Genomic DNA, 24,719 nt, shown 5'->3' with positions numbered 1-24,719 from the left:
CTTTGGATCCGCGCAGCGTGCAGGCTGTAGTGGCCCTTTGGGGGGGTGAACCAACGGAAGGAAGACCTTTCTGTCTGTCTGTCTCTGTCTCTCTCTCTCTCTAACTCTGCCTGTCAAAAAGAAAAAAAAAAAAAAAAGGCAATGCATTCACCTAACAGTGGCTAATATGTTCCTGAGCAATGTCTGAGAGTCCTAGTTTTTCAGAATCTGACCAAACAGAAAATAAAGAATTTAACATATTTTCTACAGAAAGAAAAGGATCCCTTCAATAATGTTTAGAGAATGGCTCTGAATTATATTTTTGTTTGCTTATATCCCCATAAATAATACTTCCCAATGAATTTTTCTTTTAACAGCAGTGATCATCAAGTTGAGTTACAGAAAGTTATCCTTTTTTAAAAAAAATACTTTTATTTTTTATTTGAAAGGCAGAGCTGCAGAGAAGAAAGAGAGAGATCTTCCATCCACTGGTTCAATCCCCAAATAGCTGTAACAGCCAGGGTTAGGCCAGGCCGAAGCCAGGAGCCCAAAAATTCTGCTCTTCCACCTGAGTGGCAGGGATTCAAGCACTTGGGCCATTTTCTACTGATTTCTCAGGTATAGTAAGGAGCTAGATCAGAAGTAGAGCAGCTGGGTCTCAAACAGGCACTCATATAGGATGCTGGCATTGCTGGTAGAGGCTTAACCCGCTATGCCACACGCTAGTGCCCAAAATTATCCTTTCAACTCAGTGTTCAAACCAAAAAATCTGACAGTAACAGGCACATTGTAATTATAAAACGAGATATTGGGTATAGAATGGATTGTCCCCAAGGTAACTTAGGATGATGTCTCACACTTCCTAAGCAACAGAATTCCAGCCCCACCATGAATAAAATGCCATCAACTGTAGCCTCTTGCCTTCATGAAGGAAAGCAGAATGGACCATTGAAAGTAGAGTAGCTTGAAGATTAAGGATTAAATGGAATTGTTTAAACATATGATCCAATAAGCACAAAGAATTTTTGGAATATTGCTTCTGGAATGAAAATAATTATTTGAGAAAGACAGGAAGGTGCCCAGCTTTTGCAAACTCTATATGGTAGAGATTTGATACATATAGGATATGTGCTAGCTTAGATTAAAGCCAATGAAACAAGATGAAATAGTCCAAGGGGGGCCAGTGCTGTGGCTCAGCAGGTTAACACCCTGGCCTGAAGCATTGGCAACCCGGCTGCTCTACTTCCAATCCAGCTCTCTGCTATGGCCTGGGATAGCAGTGGAAGATGACCCAAGTTGTCAGGACCCTGCACCCACGTGGGAGACCTGGAGGAATCTCCTGGCTCCTGGTTTCCGATCAGCGAGCTCCAGCCGTTGAGGCCAATTGGGGAGTGAACCATTGGATGGAAGACCTCTCTCTCTCTCTCTCTCTCTCTCTGTGTGTGTGTGTGTGTGTAACTTTGACTTTCAAATAAAATAAATAAATCTTTTTTTTAAAAAAAAAGAAATAGTCCAAGCTTCCTTCCCAACAGGAAAAATCACTATCTCATAGGAATCATACTCACACTTGACTTCTGCTGAGTGCTTCTTTGTGACCCACATCACATCAAGCACCTTCTAAGTATTCTGTCAGTCTTTACAGTAACTCTAAGAAGTCAGAACTTTTTTGTTCCTGAAGAAACTAAGATACAGGGAAAGTTCAGGTGGTTTATCAAAACTCTCAGCAAAGGAGTGAGTGAATCGGGTTTTGCGTTCAAGAACTCTGACTTCAGAGTGCACACCCTTAACCATCCTATAACACAATTACTCTTTCACGAGGGTAAGCCCTAAGAGTGGTTGCAGATCAGTTGACTTCTTCCCCTTTTCCCTAATCTATACTTGCCAAGTTGCCAAGCTTGTGACAATGGGGCAGAAGCTGAACAGAGGAGAACAAGATACCCTCACGGTAGAAGTGAGAGGAAGCCACGTCTCAGACTCAAGATCAAAACACTGTCTTCTAAATGAAGATAACCCTGGAAATGATTTGCTTTCTAGGGATGTGTCTCTGTTCACGGCCTCGGCGATGGTGGAGCCACAGGTACACACAACAGCAGCCAGCTGAAGAGCAAGTGAGTACTGGACCCCAACCTGGGTCTGCTTGGTCGGCCATGTGTGTCAGAAGCTGTGGTAGGGGAGGGAGTGTTTTTTTTTTTTTTTTTAAAGGTAAGTTTATGTATTTGAAAGGCAGAGTTACAGAGAGAGAGGGGAGAGGCAGAGAGAGAAATCTTCCATCTGCTGATTCATTCCCCAATTGGCTGCAATGGAAGGGCTGGGCCTGGTCAAAGCCAGGAGCCAGGAACTTTATCCAGGTCTCCCGTGGGGACCATCTTCCGATGCTTTCCCAGGAACATGAGCAGGGAGATGGATCGGAAGTGGAGCAACTGGGACTTGAACCAGAGCCTGTATGGGATGTTGGCACTGCAAGCAGTGGCTTAACCTGCTACGCCACAGGGCTGGCCCAAGAGCACTCTTTTTTCTGTGATGCAGAAAGGTGGTCCCTGGAGGGCAAAGATCCTCTCTGTGACAATGAAGCTGCACAGAGTTGATCTAAGCCAGGCTGAGAGAGGGTCTTGCTTCCATCTGAGGCAGGGAGAGTGTTTTCACGAAAACCCTCTTCGTGCTTAGTGTCAGCACGCTTGCGTTGCTGAGACCCAGAGAATCTGTTCCTGAATGTCAGAAGCAGTAAAGGTAAGAAAGAAATAAGGCGCTGAAAGCAAGTGGAAAAAATCCATTCAGACAGTCTATAAATAAATAATGACCCTGAGGTTTGAGATTAGAGGTCATACAAGAAAGTGTTTCTAAGCAGAGGTGGGGTCTGCCAAGTCAGGTCTAAAACTCAACCAGGTAAATAAATCATGAGCACTGGGTGGTAGTGGAGCTGTGGTTCCCCAGTTCCGCGTGCAAGCCCTGTTTGCAAAAGCCGAGTGAGTATGGAGCTTGGTAAATTGAGGCTCCTCTCATCTAGCAGCTCTGTAAATATATAACACGGGTCCTGGGGTCACCAGGACACTTTTTTTTTTTTTAAAAGATTTATTTATTTATTTATTTGAAAGGCAGAGTTACACAGAGAGGAGAGGCAGAGAGAGAGAGAGAGAGGTCTTCCATCCAATGGTTCACTCCCCAATTGGCCGCAATGGCTGAAGCTGCACGCATCCAAAGCCAGGAGCCAGGAGCTTCTTCTGGGTCTCCCACATGGGTGCAGGGGCCCAAGCACTTGGGCCATCTTCTACTGCTTTCCCAGGCCATAGCAGAGTGCTGGATCAGAAGTGGAGCAGCCAGGACTCAAACCGGTGCCCATATGGATGCCAGCACTGCAGGCCAGGGTTGTTAACCTGCTTCGCCACAGCGCCGGCCCCAACCAGAACATTTATAACATGAAGTCTGTGTACTCTGCATGTCATCCCTGATGCAGTAGCAATAAATCCACACGTATATGAAAGTGAATATGAGGAGGGCATTATCCACAGTTATGTACTGTTGGCAAACGCTTGTTCCAGAGAGCATCTCTTAGTGAATCTTGAACTTCAGCAATTCACTGATTGCTGTCACAGTTACTGTTATGTGCCAGCATCATTTTCCCATTCAGGTGCCATGTATCTACATTTTATATACCTAATACTGTTCTTTAAACTTACTGATTTTTTATTAAAAATTTTGAACAGGAAATTTGATATCCTACAAACATAAAAGCAATTTGCCTTTGTAAGAAGGAAAGCATAAAAACAAATGCAATGAGGGCACATTAATGTCACTAAATCGATGGATATGCCACCAGATTCTGAGGTGGAGGCCTGCTTTGACTTCATAGAAATGGACACGATTATGCATTATAAGATATTATGGAAGGCTAGAATATTAAGGCAAGCCAGCACCAAAAAACAGATGGTTTCCTTGAGGAAAAGTAGTACTGGAGGAAAATGGAGACAGAACGAGTGTCATTCGGTAAACTCAGTGTTGAAGGGGGAACTGTACTACACCACAGCTGTAATGTCCCCCAGTATTGCCCTTTGTACCCATAAAACAGTCTCCACATATAACCCAAACAAATCAGGCAAATCACCTTTTCCATCCACAGTACTCCTTTTGCTAGAGATAATCAACTGGTACATGCATGCCATTTAGTTGATTGCAAACAAAACATTTACTTACCGTGTTCATCAAGTAAAATATTGTCAGGCTTCATATCCCTAGGGGGGAAAAAATGAAAAGTTGCTCCTGATCAAACAGGTAAGGGCAGAAATGCTCAAGAATGCTAACGGTAGAAACAATGTCCTGGTGCCTTCTTCAGCTCTATCAGTGAGTCTGAGAAATTTACTATTAATATCCCCAAATTCTAGATCAGAACACTGAGGCTTGAGGCCACGGAGTTAGTAAAGGGAAGAACTGGATTCTGAACCTGGTGTCTCATTAAAAAAACAAAAACTCAGACTCACAATGTATAAAGCATATTGTTTCTAAGCATTTAAGCATTGGTTAAAGCATTGATAAACTGTGGTACTTATATTAAAAATAAAATAGCATTAGTGGTGTTAATCACCATTTTCCTGTATAACTGCAGAATGACATAGGTAATGTGAACTTATAAAATGAGGACAATACAGTCCATAATATGGTTGCATTTTACACTTTCAGAGATTAGAGTTTGAGCATGATGTTGTAATTGTCTCTAGCTACTGAATTATTCTTTTTGTGGGGTTCCTTAAAGGGCCAGTCTTCCATGCACTGATGCTTATGGTGGTGACTACAGCTAATAACACTCTAACACACCCTGGAAATTTACTAAGAGTAAATTTCAGTTGCTCCCAACACAAAGAAATGCAGGTAACTGTGTGAGAAGATGAATAGACTCATTTGCTTAACAGCATCGTTATCATTAAGTATATGTATACCAAACATCGTAGTGTACACCTTCAATATATACAATTTTTATTTTAAAATACTTGAAAATTTAACCAAGAATGAAAAGCTTCCTAGAGAAGCGGATCTGCTCTCTCCCAGCCGTGGGGTTAGCTGGATGGGAGTGAGCAGTGGCCAGCGGTCTTCCACGCGCTCATGAAATGAATGCAAGCGTCCGTGGTACCCTTCAGTCAGAGAAGAGCAGTCCAGTGTGCAGCAGCCCCCAGCTCTCGACTCTTAAGATGATCACTGCCACTCCCCAACGTACCATTAAAGCTCTTCAGACTAACTCCACCGAAGCCACTAGGGAAGAAGTTCTGAAACAGGTTTTGTGAATACAATTTTCATCCTGGTCAAGTGGCTTTTACGCTGCCAGGATAAAGTGACCTGACTCTTGGATGAATCAAGACTGTCAGCATCCTGTTTTCTTGAAAATACTGAGAAACGGGTCCCTTACCTGCAAACAGAACTAAGTGGATGCTATATCCAACAGATAGGTACATGGCTTATCTTATGAATTTCAGATTTTCTCATTTAGTATGTGAAGTTGTTAAAATTATGGATTCACAGAGCAATCATCAGTATCTGTGGCAAATTTTTCTCTAGTGCAGGGTATAATTTGCTTAAACATACCCTACGGGCTTCCAAATTGCATGTTTCTGTGGCTAAACACTGCTGTGCTGCAGACCTCACCCCAGACCCTCTGGCGGATCGCATTATGAAGTCAAAGTCACTCACATGGCTAAAGGCCCGTTCACAGTCTGCCCCCGGTGCTCCAGGCACATGGAGCACGTGGGGTCTCCCTAATGCCCCCTGGGTCCCCTCACCTGCTCATCTCTGCACCTACTGGTCATGCGTCTGAACCAGGGCCCTCTCACCACTGCACCCAGGCAGCACAAAGCCATCCTTGACCTTAATTCAGAAGCCACAGATGCCTGGTTTTCCAGCTCTGGGCTGACTTCATGGGATACTTCTTCCAGCATATTTATCCCATTTATACTTTTTGTTCTTCAACTAGATCATAAGCTCCTTGCTATCAGGGATGGTGTCTTGGTTAATGTCATATTGTATCATACATAATGATGGCCCATGGTAGCCGAAAATGAAGGACTAAATGACACCTGGAGAGTTTCTAATGCACGCCAGAAGGCTGACCCTAACAGTATACAACGGAGTGCAATTGCACACCATCAAATCCTCCCTCAAGATTGAAGCCAGACATAAACTGGGAGCTGGGCTCGTTCCACCTCTCGGATCTGAATCCTATAACCATCAGTGCCTGTCTGTCATGTAAGACACCCAGAGGAACCTGCCTAGGAAGGAAGCAACTTTGCTTGTGGCAGGATCAGTATAAAGGTTTATTGGCCCGGGTTGGCGCTGTGGCGTAGCAGGTAAAGCCGCCACCTGCAGTGCCGGCATCCCACATGAATGCCAGTTCAAGACCCAGCTACTCCACTTCCGATCCAGCTCTCTGCTGTGGCCTGGGAAAGCAGTAAAGGAATGGCTGGCTTAAGTGCTTGCGCCCCTGCACCCGCATGGGAGACCAGGAGGAATTTCCTGGCTCCTGGCTTCGGATCGGTGCAGCTCTGGTTGTTGAGGCCATCTGGGGAGTGAACCAGCAGATGGAAGACCTCTCTCTCCCTTTCTGCCTCTCTGCCTCTCTGTAACTCTGCCTTTAAAATAAATATTTCTGAAAAAAGATATATTGGCTTAGATTAATGAGAACTTTATGGGAGGAATGAATTTCTGTGGGTTTGATATTTTATTAGCTTTCTATTAAGTACCTGAGTATAATTTTTCCTATTTATTTATTTATTTTGGAAATAAAGTTACAGATAGAGAGGGGGGAGACAGAAAGGTCTTCCATCCACTGGTTCACTCCCCAAAGGGCTGCAATGGCTGGAGCCGACTGATCCAAAGCCAGGAGCCAAGAGCTTCTTCCAGGTCCCCCACATGGGTGCAAGGGCCCAAGCTGTTGAGCCATCTTCTGCTGCTTTCCCAGGTCACAGAAGAGAGCCAGATCGGAGGAGGAGCAGTCAGTACACAAACTGGCACCCATATGGGACGCTGGCACCACAGGCCGAGGCTTAGCCTACTATGCCATAGCGCTGGCCCCCATTTTTTCTTATTTATTGCATCCACACATTATTATGTGTACTGCTTTTCTCAGAAGCTGCTTAAAAATAATACAGTGGTCAGAGGTATAAATTAGGTTAATGTGCTGTTTCTATGGTCAATCTTATATTCATTTTATACATTGAATATTTTTTCTACTTTTGTTAAGTTACTGAACTAGGATGTAAGAAACATAAAAATAGCTCAGCTATAGTTCTCTTGGGATAGAGGACAAGAAAGACTCATAGGGAACCATGCCACAAAGGTACAAAGTAGTCAAGGGTCAGGTTCACTACAAATTCAGAGAAAGGATGTGAGATCTCAGAAAAATGCAAAAGATATTGAGTGGACTTTTCAGGATAAAAATAATCACTTCGCATATAACTATAGTTTGTCCAAAATATAAGGTAATTTTTAAGTAACTACATGGCAAATGTTTTATAGTAAGATTGTTCCTATCGCAAAAGAAAGAAGATGAAAAGAAATATAGTATGCTATATTAAACTTCTTACTAGAACTAATTGAGATTTTCTAGTTCTGAATTTTAGCACTGCTTTCTTATCTTTTAAATATTTTTAAAAAATATTTATTTAATTTAGAGGTAGAGTTACAGGCAGTGAGAGGGAGAGACAGAGAGAAAGGTTTTCCTTCCATTGAGTCACTCCTCAAATGGCCACAATGGCCGGAGCTAGACCAATCTGAAGCCAGGAGCCAGATGTTTCTTCCCAGTCTCCCATGCGGGTGCAGGGGCCCAAGCATTTGAGCGATCTTCTACTGTTTCCCAGGCCATGGCAGAGAGCTGGATTGGAGGATGAGCAGCCAGAACTAGAACTGGCACCCATATGGGATGCCGGCGCCGCAGGCAGAGGATTAACCTGCTGTGCCATGGTGCCAGCCCCTCTTTTAAATCTTAAGTAAACCAATATTTGAAATGACTGATTCTGAATGGTATTTTCTAATAACTGATTTAATTTACTAGTAACTAAGCAAGGATGCCCTTCAGAGTCACCCAGGGAACTTTGAACCACGTGTATTCTCTGACGTAGATCTCAGTCTTAAGGCATAAGGCTCTCTGGGGCTGCATCCAGGCATCTGTCCCGAACCCAAGTCCCATAGGACATTGTGAAGGGCAGAGTTGTTGTTATATTTGGGAATACCATCTAGGCATTTCCCAAGTCCAAAAATGGTCCCATTTTAAAATGCAATCTCATAAAAGCTTTTCTATGACCAGGAAGGTATTGGAAATGTACGTAACCATTGGTCTGCAGACACCTCCGTGTCATCGGCAGATTTTGGCCTCGCTTGTTTTTTGTCTTTGTTGGTGAATTCGGTGTCTGTGGATGCTCCCTCGAATGTGCTGGCCTCCCATTTCCTTGATTTACCTTCAGTCATCTTTTCATTTCTCTTTCCCTGATGGCTGCCTCATTCCCAGCTCCTCAATTACCTGCTGGCCGTTATTACAATTCATGACCTCCCCCTGATCAGAACGGCCTTCGGTCTGGTACAGTTTCCCAATCTGCGTATCTACCTCTCTCAGTCCGCCACGTCCTGACCCTGAAACTTCTTCTTTTTGTAAAAGATTTATTTATTTAATTACTTTAAAGGCAGAGTGACAGAGATGGAAAAGCAGCAGAGAGAGAGAGAGAGACAGACAGACAGACACATTGATCTTCTACCTTACTGGTTTATTATCCCAATTCCAGGTAGGCCAGGCTGAAGCCAGGAGCCTGAAACTCCATCCTGGTCTCTCCCATAGCTGGTAGGGGCCCAAGTACTTGTGCCATATTTTGCTGCTTCCCAGGCACATTGGCAAGAAGCTGGATTGGAAATGGAGTGGCTAGAATTTGAACTGGGACACCAGGATTGCAAGCAGTGGCTTAACTTTTGCACCACAGTGCTAGTGCCTGTAACTTTCTCTTCATACATCAAAATTCTCATATTCTTAGCTTCCTTTCCTAGTCTACTGTGAACATTCCCTGTAGAAGTTTTCCTGTCATCCCTTTTAGTTACAATTTAATAAAGCTCCTGTGTTAGTTAAATTCAACTCTCCTAATTTTTTTTTGCTGATAGTCAAGAACCAGAATGTCGCTAGAATAAAAGACATAATAATGCTGACTTTTTTCATTTTCATTCATATCCTCTTGTCATAAATAAGCATCAGTGTGCCAGATGGCACTTGGCACCTGCCCCTCTACAATGCCCACTGTACATTTTCTTCACTCCTCACACATGTGACTCTCTCCTCCCACTCTGAGTTGCTGACTGTGTCTCCTGATTTCAGCTGTGCAACAGTGCAGAAGTCATATGCAGTCAATAGAAACTGTCCTTTGAAATTTGATCTTGTTGTGGGGTGATGTGCAATAGGCAGTATGGACAGTTTCGAGACACTGGGCGTCAGCACTGGCAGCGAGTGGCAGCTTCTGGTGGCTCCTGGCACGCAAGGAGGAGATAAACCACAGGGACTCCATGCTGTGCTGTGTTGCTAAGCACTGACGTTTGACAGGTGTATTGAAAGCATTTTTGACTTCTGATATTTTCAATTGGTGATGGGCATATTGGGACATGATCCTATCACGAATCAAGGAGTATCTTATGTTAAACTGCATGTTTAGAGCTTCCAGCTGCATTTCTGAAAGCCATGACAAATACGCCCTAAATAGAACCTTTGAAATCCATTCACACCCTCACCCCACACAAACAGAAAAAACCCTCTTATTACAGAATTCCTCACGCCAGCACATGGCCCCAAATTCTCCCATTATAAACATGAAAATCTTGAGATCATTCTTAATAACTTCTTTCTCTCAATTCATAACACAGTATCTCTGCAACTCCTGGTAAGTCTACCACTGCGACCATCATCACCTCTCAGTGTAGGGCTTCTCTTCTTGTCCCCTGGATATCTATTACCCACACAGTGACCAGCGTGGGCTCTCCTAACCCACATGAACTAAACTGATTCCATTTGCCCCTGGCTTTTTATACCCTGTCTGTGCTGTGGTCCTGCCCAACCCAGAGCTATACCGCGTATCACCCTCTGGTCATATACCAAGTTCCAGCCTCACTGGCCTTGTTTGCCCCTCTGCCTGTTATCTCACTTTCCTCCCCCTCAGTTCTTCCCCTGGCTAGCTGCTTCCTGTCATTTAACCTCAGATACTCTGCCACCTATCCTGAGTCTTTTTTTTTTTTTCAGATTTATTTATTTATTTGAAAGGCAGAGTTACAGAGTGGCAGAATCAGAGAGAAATCTTCCCTCCACTGGTTCACTCCCCAGATGGCTGCAACCACTGGAGCTGGACTGATCCAAAGCCAGGATCTTCTTCCGGGTCAACCACATGGGTGCAGGGGTTCAAGGACTTGGGCCATCTCCAACTGCTTTCCCAGGCCATAGCAGAGAGCTGGATTGGAAGTGGAGCAGCTGGGATGCAAACTGGTGCCCATATGGGATGCTGGCACTGCAGACAGTGGCTTTACCTGCTACGCCACAGTGCCGGCTCTCCGAATCTTTTTTGCACACACAGTTGAAGCAGCACCACCATTTCAGCTTTACCACATCACCTCCGTCTCATTCTCAGCCATTGTTAGCTCAGCATTTAGCGCCACCCTCTGGTTTCCTTATCTGCTTACATTTCTCCTCATATTAGAATTCATTTTTTAAAGAAAAGACATCCTGGGCCGGTGCCACGGCTCAATAGGCTAATCCTCCGCCTGCAGCACCAGCACCCCGGGTTCTAGTCCCAGTCGGGGCGCCGGATTCTGTCCCGGTTGCCTCTCTTCCAGGCCAGCTCTCTGCTGTGGCCCGGGAGTGCAGTGGAGGATGGCCCAAGTGCTTGGGCCCTGCACCCGCATGGGAGACCAGGAGAAGCACCTGGCTCCTGGCTTCGCATCAGTGCGGTACGCCGGCTGCAGCGTGCAGGCCACAGCGGCCATTGGGGGGTGAACCAACAGAAAAAGGAAGACCTTTCTCCCTCTCTCTCTCTCTCACTGTCCACTCTGCCTGTCAAAAAAAAAAAAAAAAAAAAAAAAAGACATCCTGGGCCAGTGCTGTGGCACAGCTGGTTAAGCTGCTGCCTGTGACACTGGGTCCCATGTTAGAGGGCCAGTTTGAGTCCTTGCTGCTCTACTTCTGATCCAGCTCCCCGCTAATGCACCTGGTAAAGCGTTAGAGATAGCCCATGTGGGATACTGCATGGGGTTCCAGGCTCTTGATTTGGCAGGCCCAATCCCAACAATGGCAGCTGTTTGGAAGGTGAACCAGTGCATGGAAGACCTCTGTCTCTGCCTCTCTCTGTCACTCCACCTTTCAGATAAATAAATCTTGTAAAGAAAAGATAGTGAGAAAAGACATCTCTGAATTGTTTAGTATTGTAGCCCCTGGGACTCATAAGAGTACCCAGAACAAAGTGTTTAAGTAAATATTTGTCGTAAGAATTAATGAATCCTGGTTCTTGGATTCTAAATTTCCAGACAACTAAGTCCAGCAGACAAGAATTAGCAGCGAACAGAACAGCCCCTCACCCTGCGATGCAGTGTCTTTGTTGGTCGGTGAGGGAGCAGGCCCTCTTTAGTAAGTACGTGGGTACATATTAGAGTAAGCAATAATGAAGCGACTTCCACAGGGAGTGCCTGGGATCAGAGAGGGATTTTGAACTTCTGCATACAGTGAAGTGCAATTCTAGGCACACACATTTCTGTGGAACTTCTCCACTATGTTTTGATTTGACAAAACACACAATAGCCATGTCCTGCTGCACCAGCTCACTCCAACTGTGAGAACTATAAATAGCAGGGGAGAGATCTGAAGCTGCCTGTGGCAGGGTACAAGGTGGAACTGATACATCTGCTGTTCTCACCTGAGTGACTTTACAAGACATTAGTGGAGCTTAATAAGCTAATTACATCCCTTCGCTACATCCACGCTGGATCAAGTTGCTCACCCTGCTTTCCAGTGCGGGGTGTGTGGAAAGACAATGGGCATATCCAAATCCAAACCCAGACCACGCCTTTCAGTGCCCCAGGCCTTTCACACTTCGGGTTCAACTTTTCCATGCAAAATCGTATTTGACTGTGTCATCCTTGTGTTGCTGAGAGGGTAAAAATATTTCTATATCTAATTCTGTAAAATAGTATTGATTACTTACGGCGTCACACAAAAGTTATTGGTCATAAAACAGACCTATATTAAGTGAAGAACAGGATGAGAGTAGGAAAAAGTAAGGGGTATTATGAACAAAAACATCGTTTGCAGCAGCAGGCAGAAGTGAAAAGCCACCAGGATTAGATTATTATGAACCACCTATTGTATTCCTAAATTGTGTCTCACAGTCTCTGGTTATAATCCCAGCCATGTCAGCGATGCATCATGTAATCTAGGCGAAGCTATTTACATTTTTATTTGAGAGACAGATAAACAGAAATAGAATGAATTAGGGACCGAGATAGAGAGAAACAGCTGCCATCCACTGGTTCACTCCACAAATGCCAACAACGGCCAGGGCTCAGCAAGGCCAAAGCCAAGAGCTTGGAACACAATCCAGGTCTCCCATGTAAGTGCCAAAAGCCTGACCACTTGAACCATAACCATTGCCTCCAACATCTGCATTAGTGACGTGTTAGATCCCGCAGCTCTGGCTCCTGATTCTAACATGTGAGATGGCGGTGTCTTAACTGCTAGGCTGACTGCTTACTCCTTTGGACAAGTTAATTTAAACCCTTTGAACTACCTCTTCTTAACCTGTAAAAAGGGTGTAATAGCTACATCAGAGAGCTGTGCGAGGGGTACGAGACTTGTCAACAGGTGCCTGCTACGTGATCTCTCTCTTACCAACCAGCTGCTGGTTTTGCTTAACCTTAGCACATCTCACAGTTGGCTCAAGAGAATCTGGCTAGAGATGCGATATGAGATGAGACGCTCAAGTAAATACACTATTAGCTTTTATGTACTGCAAGGGATATCAGCACTGCTTCAGAAAAATGTGTTGTACATATCTGTGTATTCATTTGTTTCAGGTGCAAACGGCTTTTCTTGAAAAGCCTTGCTTTGTAGTTCCCATCTGAATGCGCAGATCCAGTTTCATCATACATTATTGATATGTTGATACTCAAAATACCAGCAGGTAATGAGGGCAGGAGTTTTGCTATCTGTGAAAGTATCTTTTAGTATATCTTTTTGAATTTTTGTGTTTCGTTCCCCAAAGTGTCGCTCAAGATACCAGCACACTTGCCAAGACTGACTTCCCTCTTTCAGGATTTTTCTCTTCAAGTATCTGAATTTCTTCCAAATTTCCCCAACAGCGAATCCACTCAGGTTGTTATTCTCCCATCCCAGGATCTCCTTCTTCCCCTAAGCATCTTATCAGAACAGTCACCCAACATAGTGTGAGGAGAGGCAGCAGGGGGTGAGTGTGGGAGGACCACCAGGTAAAAATGCAACTACTTCATTGCAGACCAGTTGGAGGAATGACAACACACATGAAGTCAAGATACGAGAAAGGACTTCTTAACAGCCATAGGTTTCTGAAGTTGGTATGAACTATCTCACAATGTGATGCGAATATTATCAGAGGTTGGACAAGCACTTGTCAGCGATATATACAAGTGAGAAGTACAGCAGAGGGCTGTCCAACCAGCCGACCTTCAAAAGTCTTTCAGCCCCGACTCTGTGATTCATCCAAGTCTTTTCCCAAGAGCCTCCTTGAAAGCAAATCCTTGTCAGTGGTTTATCACTTGAGTACACTGGCAAAGGAAAGCAGCTGCATCCACAATTTACCAGTGAAGAAGCAGAGACTGAGGGATGTTGACTCGCCCACAGTAACAAAGCCTATAAATGGCAGAGTGGGATTTAAATGTTGTGCTCTGTCTGCAGTTGCTTACTTGGTTATCTTAACTGGCACAGTAGCTAGGTTCCAATCTCAAGGCTAACGCTGTAGTTAGTAGGGTCTGCCTGTGTTGCTTCCATTTTCAAGGGGAAAAAAGACCGGGAGTTTTAATGGGTATAGCCACCTTTTATTGTCTGCATTGTGGTAGGCATGTGATATGAAAAAATTATCTTTCATTCCTTACAGTGGCTGTACAGTACATGTTTTATATCCATTTTCAGATGAAAATAGATGGCTCACATTGTCTAAGATTGTCTAAGATTATATGACAAGTACCTGCTAGAACTTGGATTATGACCAAAGATTGCAAGGTATAATCTTAGTATATATTTTACTTCCCTTAATGAGAGGGAAGAATGTCCTCACATACTCAAAAGTCTGGGGTGTGGTTCAGATTTTTCCTGCAGCAACTTTAATTTTTTTCAAGGTTTTCCGATATCATAAATCATAGATATTTTATACTCTAGAACATACTGCCGTGAGTGGCTATGGATTGAATGTGTGCTACAGGGGTTCATGTGTTGAGAGCTAGGTTCCTAGTGCAGTGGTACACAAGATTACCCTTCCACCTCACTCTACTTTCCCGTCTCTCCGTGGGATCTCTCTCCCTCTCGCTCACATTCCTGCTAGTGTGGTGCTGTCTTCCAGGCTGTGTCACGTTCAAAGGGGCTCTCTTCAGAGACGGCAGCACGATGCTGTTTGGACTTTCAGCTTCCAAAACTGTGAGCTAAATCTCTTCTCTTTCTAAGTACCAAGCCTCAGGTATTTAATGACAGTAACAAAAAAATAGACTCATACTTCTGTGTCTTCAGTAGAAGCTTCCAGACTTCAGACTGTAGAATACATCTGTTCTTTTAGCAGGGTGAATTATTACAGGCCCCCAGTTGTTTAACCATAATAAACTCTGGTTTGAGAAACATGTCATATACCACAAGCCCTGTAACTTGAGATGTTTCAACCATCTCGCAGTCTTTGGAGGCAGAATGTTCAATTGACAGGCTTCTTCCTTATTGGTTCAGCATTAGTCAATACTCATTTATAACCATCATCTCATTTGATTTGGATTCACACAGAAGGAAACCTGGGTCACAGTTATATTTTACAATTTCGGAGGCAGGGACACAGAGCATTAGGGAGCTGTTCCAAATCCCATCGCCACAGAGACCAGGCTGAACTCAAATCTCCCGAGTCCTGCACTCAACACCGGAAGGGTTGAAAGAAAGGTCCTCGTTAGAGGAAGGGAAACAGTCTAAAAATTAGGAGGCACCAAGAAGGAACAAGATCAGATGAGATCTTTTGATCAGATAAGCTGTTTCATAAGAGGACTTTTTAGTAAAGGAGAGAAGTATTCAATTAGAAGCTCCAGCACAGCTCTAGAACTGAAAGTATTTTCGCTAGCAATAAGAAAAATAAACTTGTCATTTGGAAATGAAATAGATTCACACTGCTGGCACCAAAAAAAATATTTTTTTTTTCAAAAAATTTTTAAAAATGAAAGAAAATCAGGCCGGTGCCGTGGCTCAATAGGCTAATCCTCCACCTTGTGGCACTGGCACACCGGGTTCTAGTTCCGGTCGGGGTGCCGGATTCTGTCCCGGTTGCCCCTCTTCCAGGCCAGCTCTCTGCTGTGGCCTGGGAGTGCAGTGGAGGATGGCCCAAGTGCTTGGGCCCTGCACCCCATGGGAGACCAGGATAAGTACCTGGCTCCTGCCATCGGATCAGCACGGTGCACTGGCCGTAGCGCGCTGGCCGCGGCAGCCATTGGAGGATGAACCAATGGCAAAGGAAGACCTTTCTCTCTGTCTCTCTCTCTCACTGTCCACTCTGCCTGTCAAAAAAAAAAAAAAGAAAACCTGATGGTTTCCAATACATATTGTGAGTCTACTAGAAGCTCTAGAGATAAGAGGACTTGTGTACCAAGCACTATGGCTCACAATATCAACACAGTGGCAGAATGAAACCAATTAGTGTACCCCCTAAAGTGATTTGCTGTATACCTTATGAGGCATGCAAGCTTATAAAACAATGCCAATGTTGATTAGGTGCCAAATGCCATAAACCACGCCAAGCATTTTGCATGTATTATTTCATTTACCAAGGCCCCCTCTCAAAAGAAAATACTTGGAGATAAGTATTATTATTGTCCCAATTATACAGGTAAAGAAGAGAGATTGGGAAACTTGCCAAGTTACATAGTTACTCTATGGTAAATCCAGGGTAGATGCATGGACTGTGAAAATCCAGATCTCAATGTTTGCTGGAGAAGGAAACACAGGATATGAGACTACAGGGGAATCATTCATGTGGCCAGAAAGTCTAAAAGTCAACGGAGGAAAGGGAAAGGCAAGAGCTGTTGTCAGGGACAACACCACTATAGGGGGAAAAATAGAAGCTTGATATGGGAAGGAAATTAAGGCTGGTGAATAAGCTGTCTTGGCAGATGCTGGTGCAGAGCAAGGCTGGAGAGGGAATGTGATAAGACCAGTTGCTTAAATGAGCAAAATTGCAGCTTGGGGATGATTAGTTGGGGTGTGTATTAATTAGTGTGTTGATTGGGAATGGGTATTGAGGCAACTGACAGAAATCCTGACTGCCATTGGCTAAAGCAAAGAGCGTGAGGATGCACACATCAATCTTGCCAGCTGCCAGCTGGGAGCTGCTCTGTCACAAAGACCCAGGCTCTGTGATCTCCTGTTGCACCTAACACTGGCAAGCTGTTCTGTGACACCGACCCAAGAGGAAAAACAGCCATGTGATCAGGTATTCTTGTCTGAGCACTAAATCTAGAAAGCTGTGCAAACTACAAACCTGACCGTGACCCCACAACCAAGGTGACAGGAGTGACTGCATATCCTTAACAAGGGCAGCTTTGGCCAACTCTGTTCTCCCACTTCCTAGACAGAAAAGAGGCTCAGTCACAGAACTGCACTTCTCTCATAGCACTCAATTCCAAAGAAAACTATGTTCCTCTAAGCTTTCCTAAAATATAGCCCAAATCCTATCCAAGCCCTTCCTAACACCCTCTTTCTGGGGTGCTCCCTGGTTGTCCATGTTTGCAGGCTTTGAAACAAATGCCAACAAACCCAACTTGGTTGGAGTGCGAATGTGTTCTTGTACGTCTTTGACCAGTGGGCATCCACAAACAGTGTGCTTGCGTCAGAAACAGTCTGGGGGAGAAACACACAGCCTGGGGCTCATGTGAGGGTTCATGAACACCTGGCTTCATGCTGTCTTTCCATCCTGTCAACATAGCAGTTTGTCTTATTGCTGCCTAATTTCAGAATGGTTGCTCCAACTCCCCCTCTGTTGTGCATTGATATGTCAGGGGAACAGAGTTTATGAGGTCAAAGCAGACTGTAGCTCATGCTAGTTGCCATCAGAATAGGTGCTGTCCCTTTTCATTTGGAGTGATGGGACTGCTGTAACAGCCCCAGCATGCCCTCAGTGCCACATATCACACGTACTTTTAGGGCAAGAAGAAGCTAATGAGGGCAGCAATATTGTTTTTTTTTTTCTTAGTGTTTGCATTATGAGATATGTAATAATTTGGGAGATAATGTATTCTAGAGTCTGAGAAGGGAGAGTTCACGGTAGGCAACGGTAGGTAGGTTGCAACGGTATGCAGAGGGACGTAATGGATTGACACCAATGACAGCTATGATCTTTTGTCTTTCTAGGAAGACATGGTACTTAGGTTAGAACTTATCTCAGTCCTGTGGAATGGATATGGTTATCTGCATTTTACTGAACCATGAGGCTCAGAGATGCCAAGTTAATTGCCTAAAGTTGCCTCTCTCTGTAAGCAGCAGAGCTGTGAGGCAACCCTAATGCCACCACTCACTGCTAGTGAAGAACATCAAGCAATGGCTTCCCCTGGGCATGTGGACATCCCAGTAGACAACTGTACAACAAAGACTGGCCATGTAAAACATATGTCTTAATATTATAGTAGGTTTGAGAAGGATATTAAACCATATATATTATGCATGTGGCTATATATATATACTTGTACAATGATAATTCTAAAAAATATCAAAGTGGGGGAAGTATTCAAAAGCCATGGAAAATATGAAAAAATACATGGATTTCAAAATATTTTACAGAAAAATAAACTTAAATTTTTATTTCTATCTTTCCATGAACTTTTTTTTTTTTTTTTTTTTTTTGACAGGCAGAGTGGACAGTGAGAGAGACAGAGAGAGAAAGGTCTTCCTTTGCCGTTGGTTCACCCTCCAATGGCCGCCGCTGCAGCCGGCGCACCGTGTTGATCCGATGGCAGGAGCCAGGATCCAAGTGCTTTTCCTGGTCTCCCATGGGGTGCAGGGCCCAAGCACCTGGGCCATCCTCCACTGCACTCCCTGGCCATAGCAGAGAGCTGGCCTGGAAGAGGGGCAACCGGGACAGAATCCGGCGCCCCGACCAGGACTAGAACCCGGTGTGCCGGCGCCGCAAGGTGGAGGATTAGCCTATTGAGCTACGGCGCCGGCCTTATGAACTTTTTTTTTTAACAGGCAGAGTTTGAGAGACAGAGAGAAAGGTCTTCCTTCCGTTGGTTCACCCCCCAAATGGCCGCTACAGCTGGAGCCAGGAGCCAGGTGCTTCCTCCTGGTCTCCCATGGGGTGCAGGGCCCAAGCACTTGGGCCATCCTCCACTGCCTTCCCAGGCCATAGCAGAGAGCTGGACTGGAAGAGGAGCAACCGGGTCAGAACTGGCGCCCCAACCGGGACTAGAACCCGGAATACCGGCGCCACAAGTGGAGGATTAGCTTAGTGAGCTGTGGCGCTGGCCTCCATGAACTTCTTAAGGCACCTTGCTCTGTGTGTGTGTGTGTGTGTGTATGTATATAATGCCCAACCAATCAGCCTAGAGATAAATAAAACAAAATGGGTTACCCCTAGGTTTTCATTGTATGCAATGCATCTTTGTATTTTCCCCAAATTATCTAAAATAAATGTGTGTCATTTTTAACTAGCAAAGAATTATATCAATGCAATCATGTTAGTTTTATCATTGATAAATAAGACTCAGTTTTTTTAAAAAAATCAACCTATTCCTCTGGGCCTTAGTTTTACCTCCTGTGCCAGGGGTTGACCAACCAGTGCCTATGAATCAACTTCAGTTCATCACTTGTTTTTGTATGGCCCATTGGCTAAGAATGATGTTTCTACTTATAAACAGAAGATAAATCAAAAGACTGTTTTGTGCCACATGAAAATTCTGTATAATTTAAATTTCAGTGTCCATCAGAAAGTTTTATCGGAGCACATTTGTATATATACTGTGACTGCTTCACAATGGCAGAGTCGATGAGTTCCGACAGAGGACGCATTACCTCCAAGCCATTTCTAGACAGAGCGCGCTCTGGTAAGGGTAGACTCATCATCTCCCAGGTTCTTTCTTGCCCTAGTATCCAGAACAACCATGGCTGTCATTCTCTACCCTTTTTATACTCATTTATTTAACACTCGCTGGGAATGCTGTATCGTTACCTCCCAAACTGAGAAGTACAAACACTCCTTTCTCTGCTGGCTCCCTACTTTCACTAAATCACAGATATGAAGGAAGCTTGTGCTGGAATATTCACTTGAACAAGGGAGCTGAACTGGCCTTGGCTCACCCTTCTCATTGGCTTCCTGATGTGCTCTCCCCCTGCCTCACATGTTCCAGCCACAGGGTGGGTCCTCTGCCTGGTTCGAGGATGTACCGAAGCTCCCCTTCAAGCTGCCTGTCCTTCAAGCCGTGGCTCCGGGGCCATCCATGTGAACAGGACTTCTTTGAGCACGGTGCTGAAGTCGCCTCCACCCCCAGATCCACACTTTCCTTCCTAGACCTTTGTTTATGTCCCATAAAGCACACTGCACATGATCGGTTACAAACACTGTCACTTACGTATGTTGTCCCTTGTTCATGGTCTTGGCGCTTCAACCAAACTGTGTGATGTAAGAGGATGGAACCCATACCTTTATTTTCCAAAGCGCTACTCAGCCTAGCACACACCTAAGTGATCGACAGTATATGTTAAATGACTAAACTTAAAATAACGAAGCTGAACTTTTATATTGAAAGTTTGCTGGGGAAAGAAAATTTTAATTTGGGCTAAGTCTCAGGTTGCATATTAACGAAGCTCTTAACCTTGTAGAAACTGTTAAAAGCTGAGCCCAGTGTAGTTAAATATTAACCTGTAAATAAGCACTTCTTTACCTTTTTACACATGAGTTTCCACAAATGGGTGGCCTTGTGTGAGAAGCACAATTTCAAAGCCCTTTTGAAATTGCCTGATGCATAACACATAGACAGGAGATTCTCCCGTTCTCCCAATGTGTAATTCATGCTCATTCATTATTCCGTAGCTTGGGAGCAGGTGCTGAATAGATTGTAGCAACCCAATACCCTCATTACTGCACTGCCGTTTTGTTCTGGGGCTCAAGTGGCCCCTCTGCTTCGGGAATTAGAAAAAGAACATTTGCAAGGGCTTAGGATCTGCTAAAGAGAAGATTCACTGAGACAAAGAGAAAGGGCATTTTCTTAACCACTCTCTGGAGGTTAACCAAAACCTGCTCTTTCACTGCAATAAACAGAACATATTATCAATGCGCTAAAAGGAAAAAAAAAAAAAGCTCACCACATGTGAAACACACCCAGTGTAAGTAATCAGGTAAACTGTCATTAACCTTAGGCTTTTCATTCTCTCATATTAAACATGCTACTTTGGTAAACTGGAAAATACTTGATTTCCCTTACTGAAACATAAAAACAAAAGAAAACTGCTTGGAGAGAAACATTAAAAAGTCATTTATATCTGAAATATCTCACCAGATCTGAATATAAAAGTAAGTAAAGAAAGCCTCGGGGTAACATAAAATAGATTACTGTCTACTAATGTCAGTGGATTTTGACTTATTGAACATTCTCTTGGGTTACAAGTCTAACACGTTCTGCTATCTGATGCCCAGCTTGTGGCGTATTGGAAGCAGCACGTCAGGAACGAGGGCAGGAGAGTTCCGAGTAGCTCCTACTAGAGAAGTGTAGCTTGAAATCTTAGCAGCAAACTATAAAAACATATCCAGTGAGGTTCCTGTGGCTGCTGGGACAAAACATCACAAACTCTGTGGCTTGAAAAACCCAGAAATTCATTGTCTCGTAATTCTGGAGGCTAGAAGTCTGGAATGAAGGTGACAGCAGGAGCCCTTTGAAATCGCCAGTGGGGGAGTCCCTTGCCTCTTCCAGCTTCTGCTGGTATCATACACTTGGTGGCATCTGGACACATTGCTTGGTTGGCTTCTAGATACATTGCTCCTCACCTGTGTCTCCGTGCCATCCTCCCTCTGGGTGAACACATCTCTGTGTTAGAAGCACACCAGCTAGGTTGGGTTAGGGTTCACCCTAATGACTTTCTTTTAACTGGATTAACTCTGAAGACCCTGTTTCCAAAAAAGGGTCACATTCTGAGGTTCTGGGAGTCGAGACTTCACCCTATCCTTTCTGTTGAATAGGAGGTAATTTAACAGAAAATAACAACTGAAAATACGGATCTAAAATAAAGTTTGCTGCTTTTGGGTGAATAGCTCGTCTGTTCTCAAAGGCAGCCTCTAGTTTGTGCAGGTCCTCTGAATAAGACAGCACTACATTTGAATCTGGCCCTCACAAACTACCAGTGTTCCGAAAGTGGCTTAACCTCATCAGAATATTATTGACCATCAGCCCAGGCAGTGTAGACGATAGGCTTATTAGCACAATGCCTAGTTCTTGGTATATGCACAATAAATGGTAGCCATTGTTAAGTCACTAAGAAAATGACATGAAAATACTTCAAAAAGTTCATGGAAAATGAAATGATAAGTTTATTTCGGTGCAATTTTTTAAATCCATGCATAAATTTTTCATAATATGCATTTTCCCTGAACTTTTTAAAGACCCCATCCATATATACTTGTATTATAAATTAAATGACTACAAAATATTGATGAGCTAAAAGAAGTAAACACCTTCAGGAATTAGAAAAACACCTCTCCAGACAGCTTATCCCCCCGGCTTCCCAAAGCTGGGATGCACACGGGTTGACAAATTCATTTATTAAGGGCTCATCTGTCAGTGATCAGTGGTTACAATGATGAGTTGCAGGAAGTTCATTTTTTCACCATAAATTATCTTGAGAAAATAAAATCTGACTGTTAAGATACTACAGTGTGTGAGTTCAACATCAAGGAGAAATCCTAGCGTAGACCTCTGCCTGTTCTAAGCAAAAGGCCTTGGTTCAAACAAACAAACTAAACAAACTTTTGCTTTACAACTGATTTGCAGACAAGACCTCGGTTGGTCAGTGTGCAAGGAGCTGTTTCTCTCTCCTCAATATCTCACACTCCTTGGTTCATTTAGGCACGCAGGCTGAGCGAGGGGACTGGGTGTTGGTGGAGATCACAGGAACACAAGGCAATCCTACCAGGGCTGAAGGGTGATCATCCTTCAGACTCAGGTATGAAAGAACCATTTCCGGTCACCAGCTCCAGCCTCCTGACTTCTTCCTTCACAGAGACACTCAGGCGACGTTCAGCGTCATAGAAGGAACTGACACTGGAGGGTCTCAGAGTAGACATTCTTAGAAGACCTGTATTCTACAGACTTTATGGTGATCCTCTGGACCCACCTCCTTGATGGTGCGTCGCTACTATGACTCACATTCTAGAGTGGTGTTGCTTATATTCAAGGCTATACAGTTTGACTCACAAACCAGCTCACTCGGAGTTTTGCTCTCCCTGTTAAAATGGAAGACGTCAGGCAGGCACTTGGCACAGTGGATAAGCTGCCACCTGGGATGCCGCATCCCATACTGGAGTGCCTTGCTTGAATCCTGGCTACTCCACTTCTGATCTAGCTTCCTCCTAATGTACAGCCTGACAGGCAGCAGATAATGGCTCAAGTACTAGTGACCCTGCCACCCACGTGGGAGACCCAAATTGAGTTCTGGGTTCCCTGTTCAACCTGGCTCAGCCCTGTGTGTGGGGATATTTGGAGAATGAACCAGGGGATGGAAGATCTTTCACTTTCTCTGTCTCTCTGCTTCTCTCTCTCTGCTTCTTTCTCTCTCTCTCTCTCTCTCTCTCTCTGTGTGTGTGTGTGTGTGTGTGTGTGTCTGCATCTGCCTTTCAAATAAAATGAAATATAATTTTTAAAATGTAAGAATCAAGCTACATGAGTTTTACAGCCACAAGGAAATTAACTCTGCCAACATGCTAACTTGGAAGTGAACCCCTGCCCAGTCCAGCCTTCAGAAAAGAACCCAGTTCTACCCAGCTTAACCATGCCTGGACTTCTGAGCCAGAGAATCTGGGAACCCAGAAATGTGTTATTTTGAGTCATTACATTTGTGGTCATCTGAGTCACAATGTGTATAGCTAGTATACAGCATGGAGGACAGGCAATGCCGAGCCCCACGTTCTGTGAGCACACAACAGGAATGTGTGCCACGAACCAAGAACTGGCTGCCAAACACATCGTCCACAGCAACTCTGCCTTCTGCACGTACCTAAAGGTCCCACGCACATCCTGCTCTCGTTCATTTGTTCCGCTGTGGAATTATCCAGCAAAACACCCTGGGTTAGCTACTGAGCTCCATGCAGAGGATTCAGAAGTCGGTGAAGTGTGGTCACCAGCACAAGGGCTTAGCGTTAGGAGGAGTCAGATTTTTATAAAGAATATTGTAGTCCAGAGGCTATCACGAGTAGTTAACCATGACCACTGTAAGATGCGACATTTGAATACAAGTGACATATGTGTCGTTCAGGACAGACACACAGCAGCTGGTGCCCTTTATGGCACACACCATTGAATTTTAAAAGCTTTCTCATGCAGGTTTGAAGTGTTTACTCAACAACCCTTCACACTAAGACATTATCAACTCTGTATTAGAGGTTGTCTGTCCTGTCTCCACTGAGGTCCAGTACTGAGAATACCATCTGGAAAACAGCCAGTGACTGAGTTTTGAATGAGTACTTAGGACAGAAGCACTGTTCCTAAGGTGGTTTTTCACTACTGTGGTACTGAATTCTAGGAGAATGATAGCAATGGCCACAAATGGCTGTTTGAGCCCCAGGCGGTGCTGAGTGAGGATTAATTTCTACCTTCACCTTACACAGGTTCCAAGATGTGGCTGGATGTTAGTATTGGTTCCTACGACTACAGAAAAGATGGTGAGAAATAAAATACTATTCTGTGCTTTTCTTGACAATCACATTTGCTTTTATTCTCTCTTCAGCATTTCTGTGATCAATGGGATATGAAATTTTTGCAGCTCTCTGTAGTACTGTAATCATTTACATAAATTGCTCAATTCAATTTTTATCCCTTTCCAATAGGAATGTAAAACACAGCTATAACTTTATTAGCATGGGGGCAGTTTTTACAAAGAAGATAAACCAACCAACCATCCACTTACATGGTATTTTGATCCAAGATGACTTACTAGTTAACTGTCCCATATAATTGATCTCATTAGCTTAACATCTGACAAGGGAATGAATACAAATTGTCTTCATACTGTAATAATTAGCTTCCATCAGATTATTCATTGGAAAGACTGTGGCTATCAGCAATTCAAATAGTACTATCCCCATAGGAAGTATTTAATGAATTTTACTTCTCTTGTATTTTTAATAAAAGCAAACTATCATTTCACTTTGTCTATATTTTAAAGCCTCATTCACTAATTTAAAGTAAGTAAAGGGGAATATTAAAGTAGAAACTGGCCATATTTAGGAAACAAAGGCAGATTTTCAAGCTACATTTACAGAAAAATGTTCGACTTCTTGACTCAC

General features: G+C 43.9%; 1 protein-coding gene across 8 annotated transcripts in view; it reads right to left on the bottom strand.

The window, feature by feature from the left end:
* STK32A (serine/threonine kinase 32A) overlaps positions 1 to 24,719 on the bottom strand; it is a 139,255-nt gene that overhangs the window by 38,292 nt on the left and 76,244 nt on the right. For all 8 annotated transcript variants that reach the window (XM_008255186.4, XM_051843477.2, XM_008255190.4 and 5 more), the window contains one exon: positions 4,168 to 4,205. In XM_008255186.4, the coding sequence (XP_008253408.1) occupies positions 4,168 to 4,205 (38 nt within the window). The remainder of the gene's footprint in view (positions 1 to 4,167; positions 4,206 to 24,719) is intronic.

Source organism: Oryctolagus cuniculus, chromosome 6 (genome assembly GCF_964237555.1).
Source record: "Oryctolagus cuniculus chromosome 6, mOryCun1.1, whole genome shotgun sequence".
NCBI classification, from domain to species: domain Eukaryota; kingdom Metazoa; phylum Chordata; class Mammalia; order Lagomorpha; family Leporidae; genus Oryctolagus; species Oryctolagus cuniculus.
The sequence above is the reverse complement of the archived record's forward strand: the minus strand, read 5'-3'. Positions and strand labels throughout refer to the sequence as shown.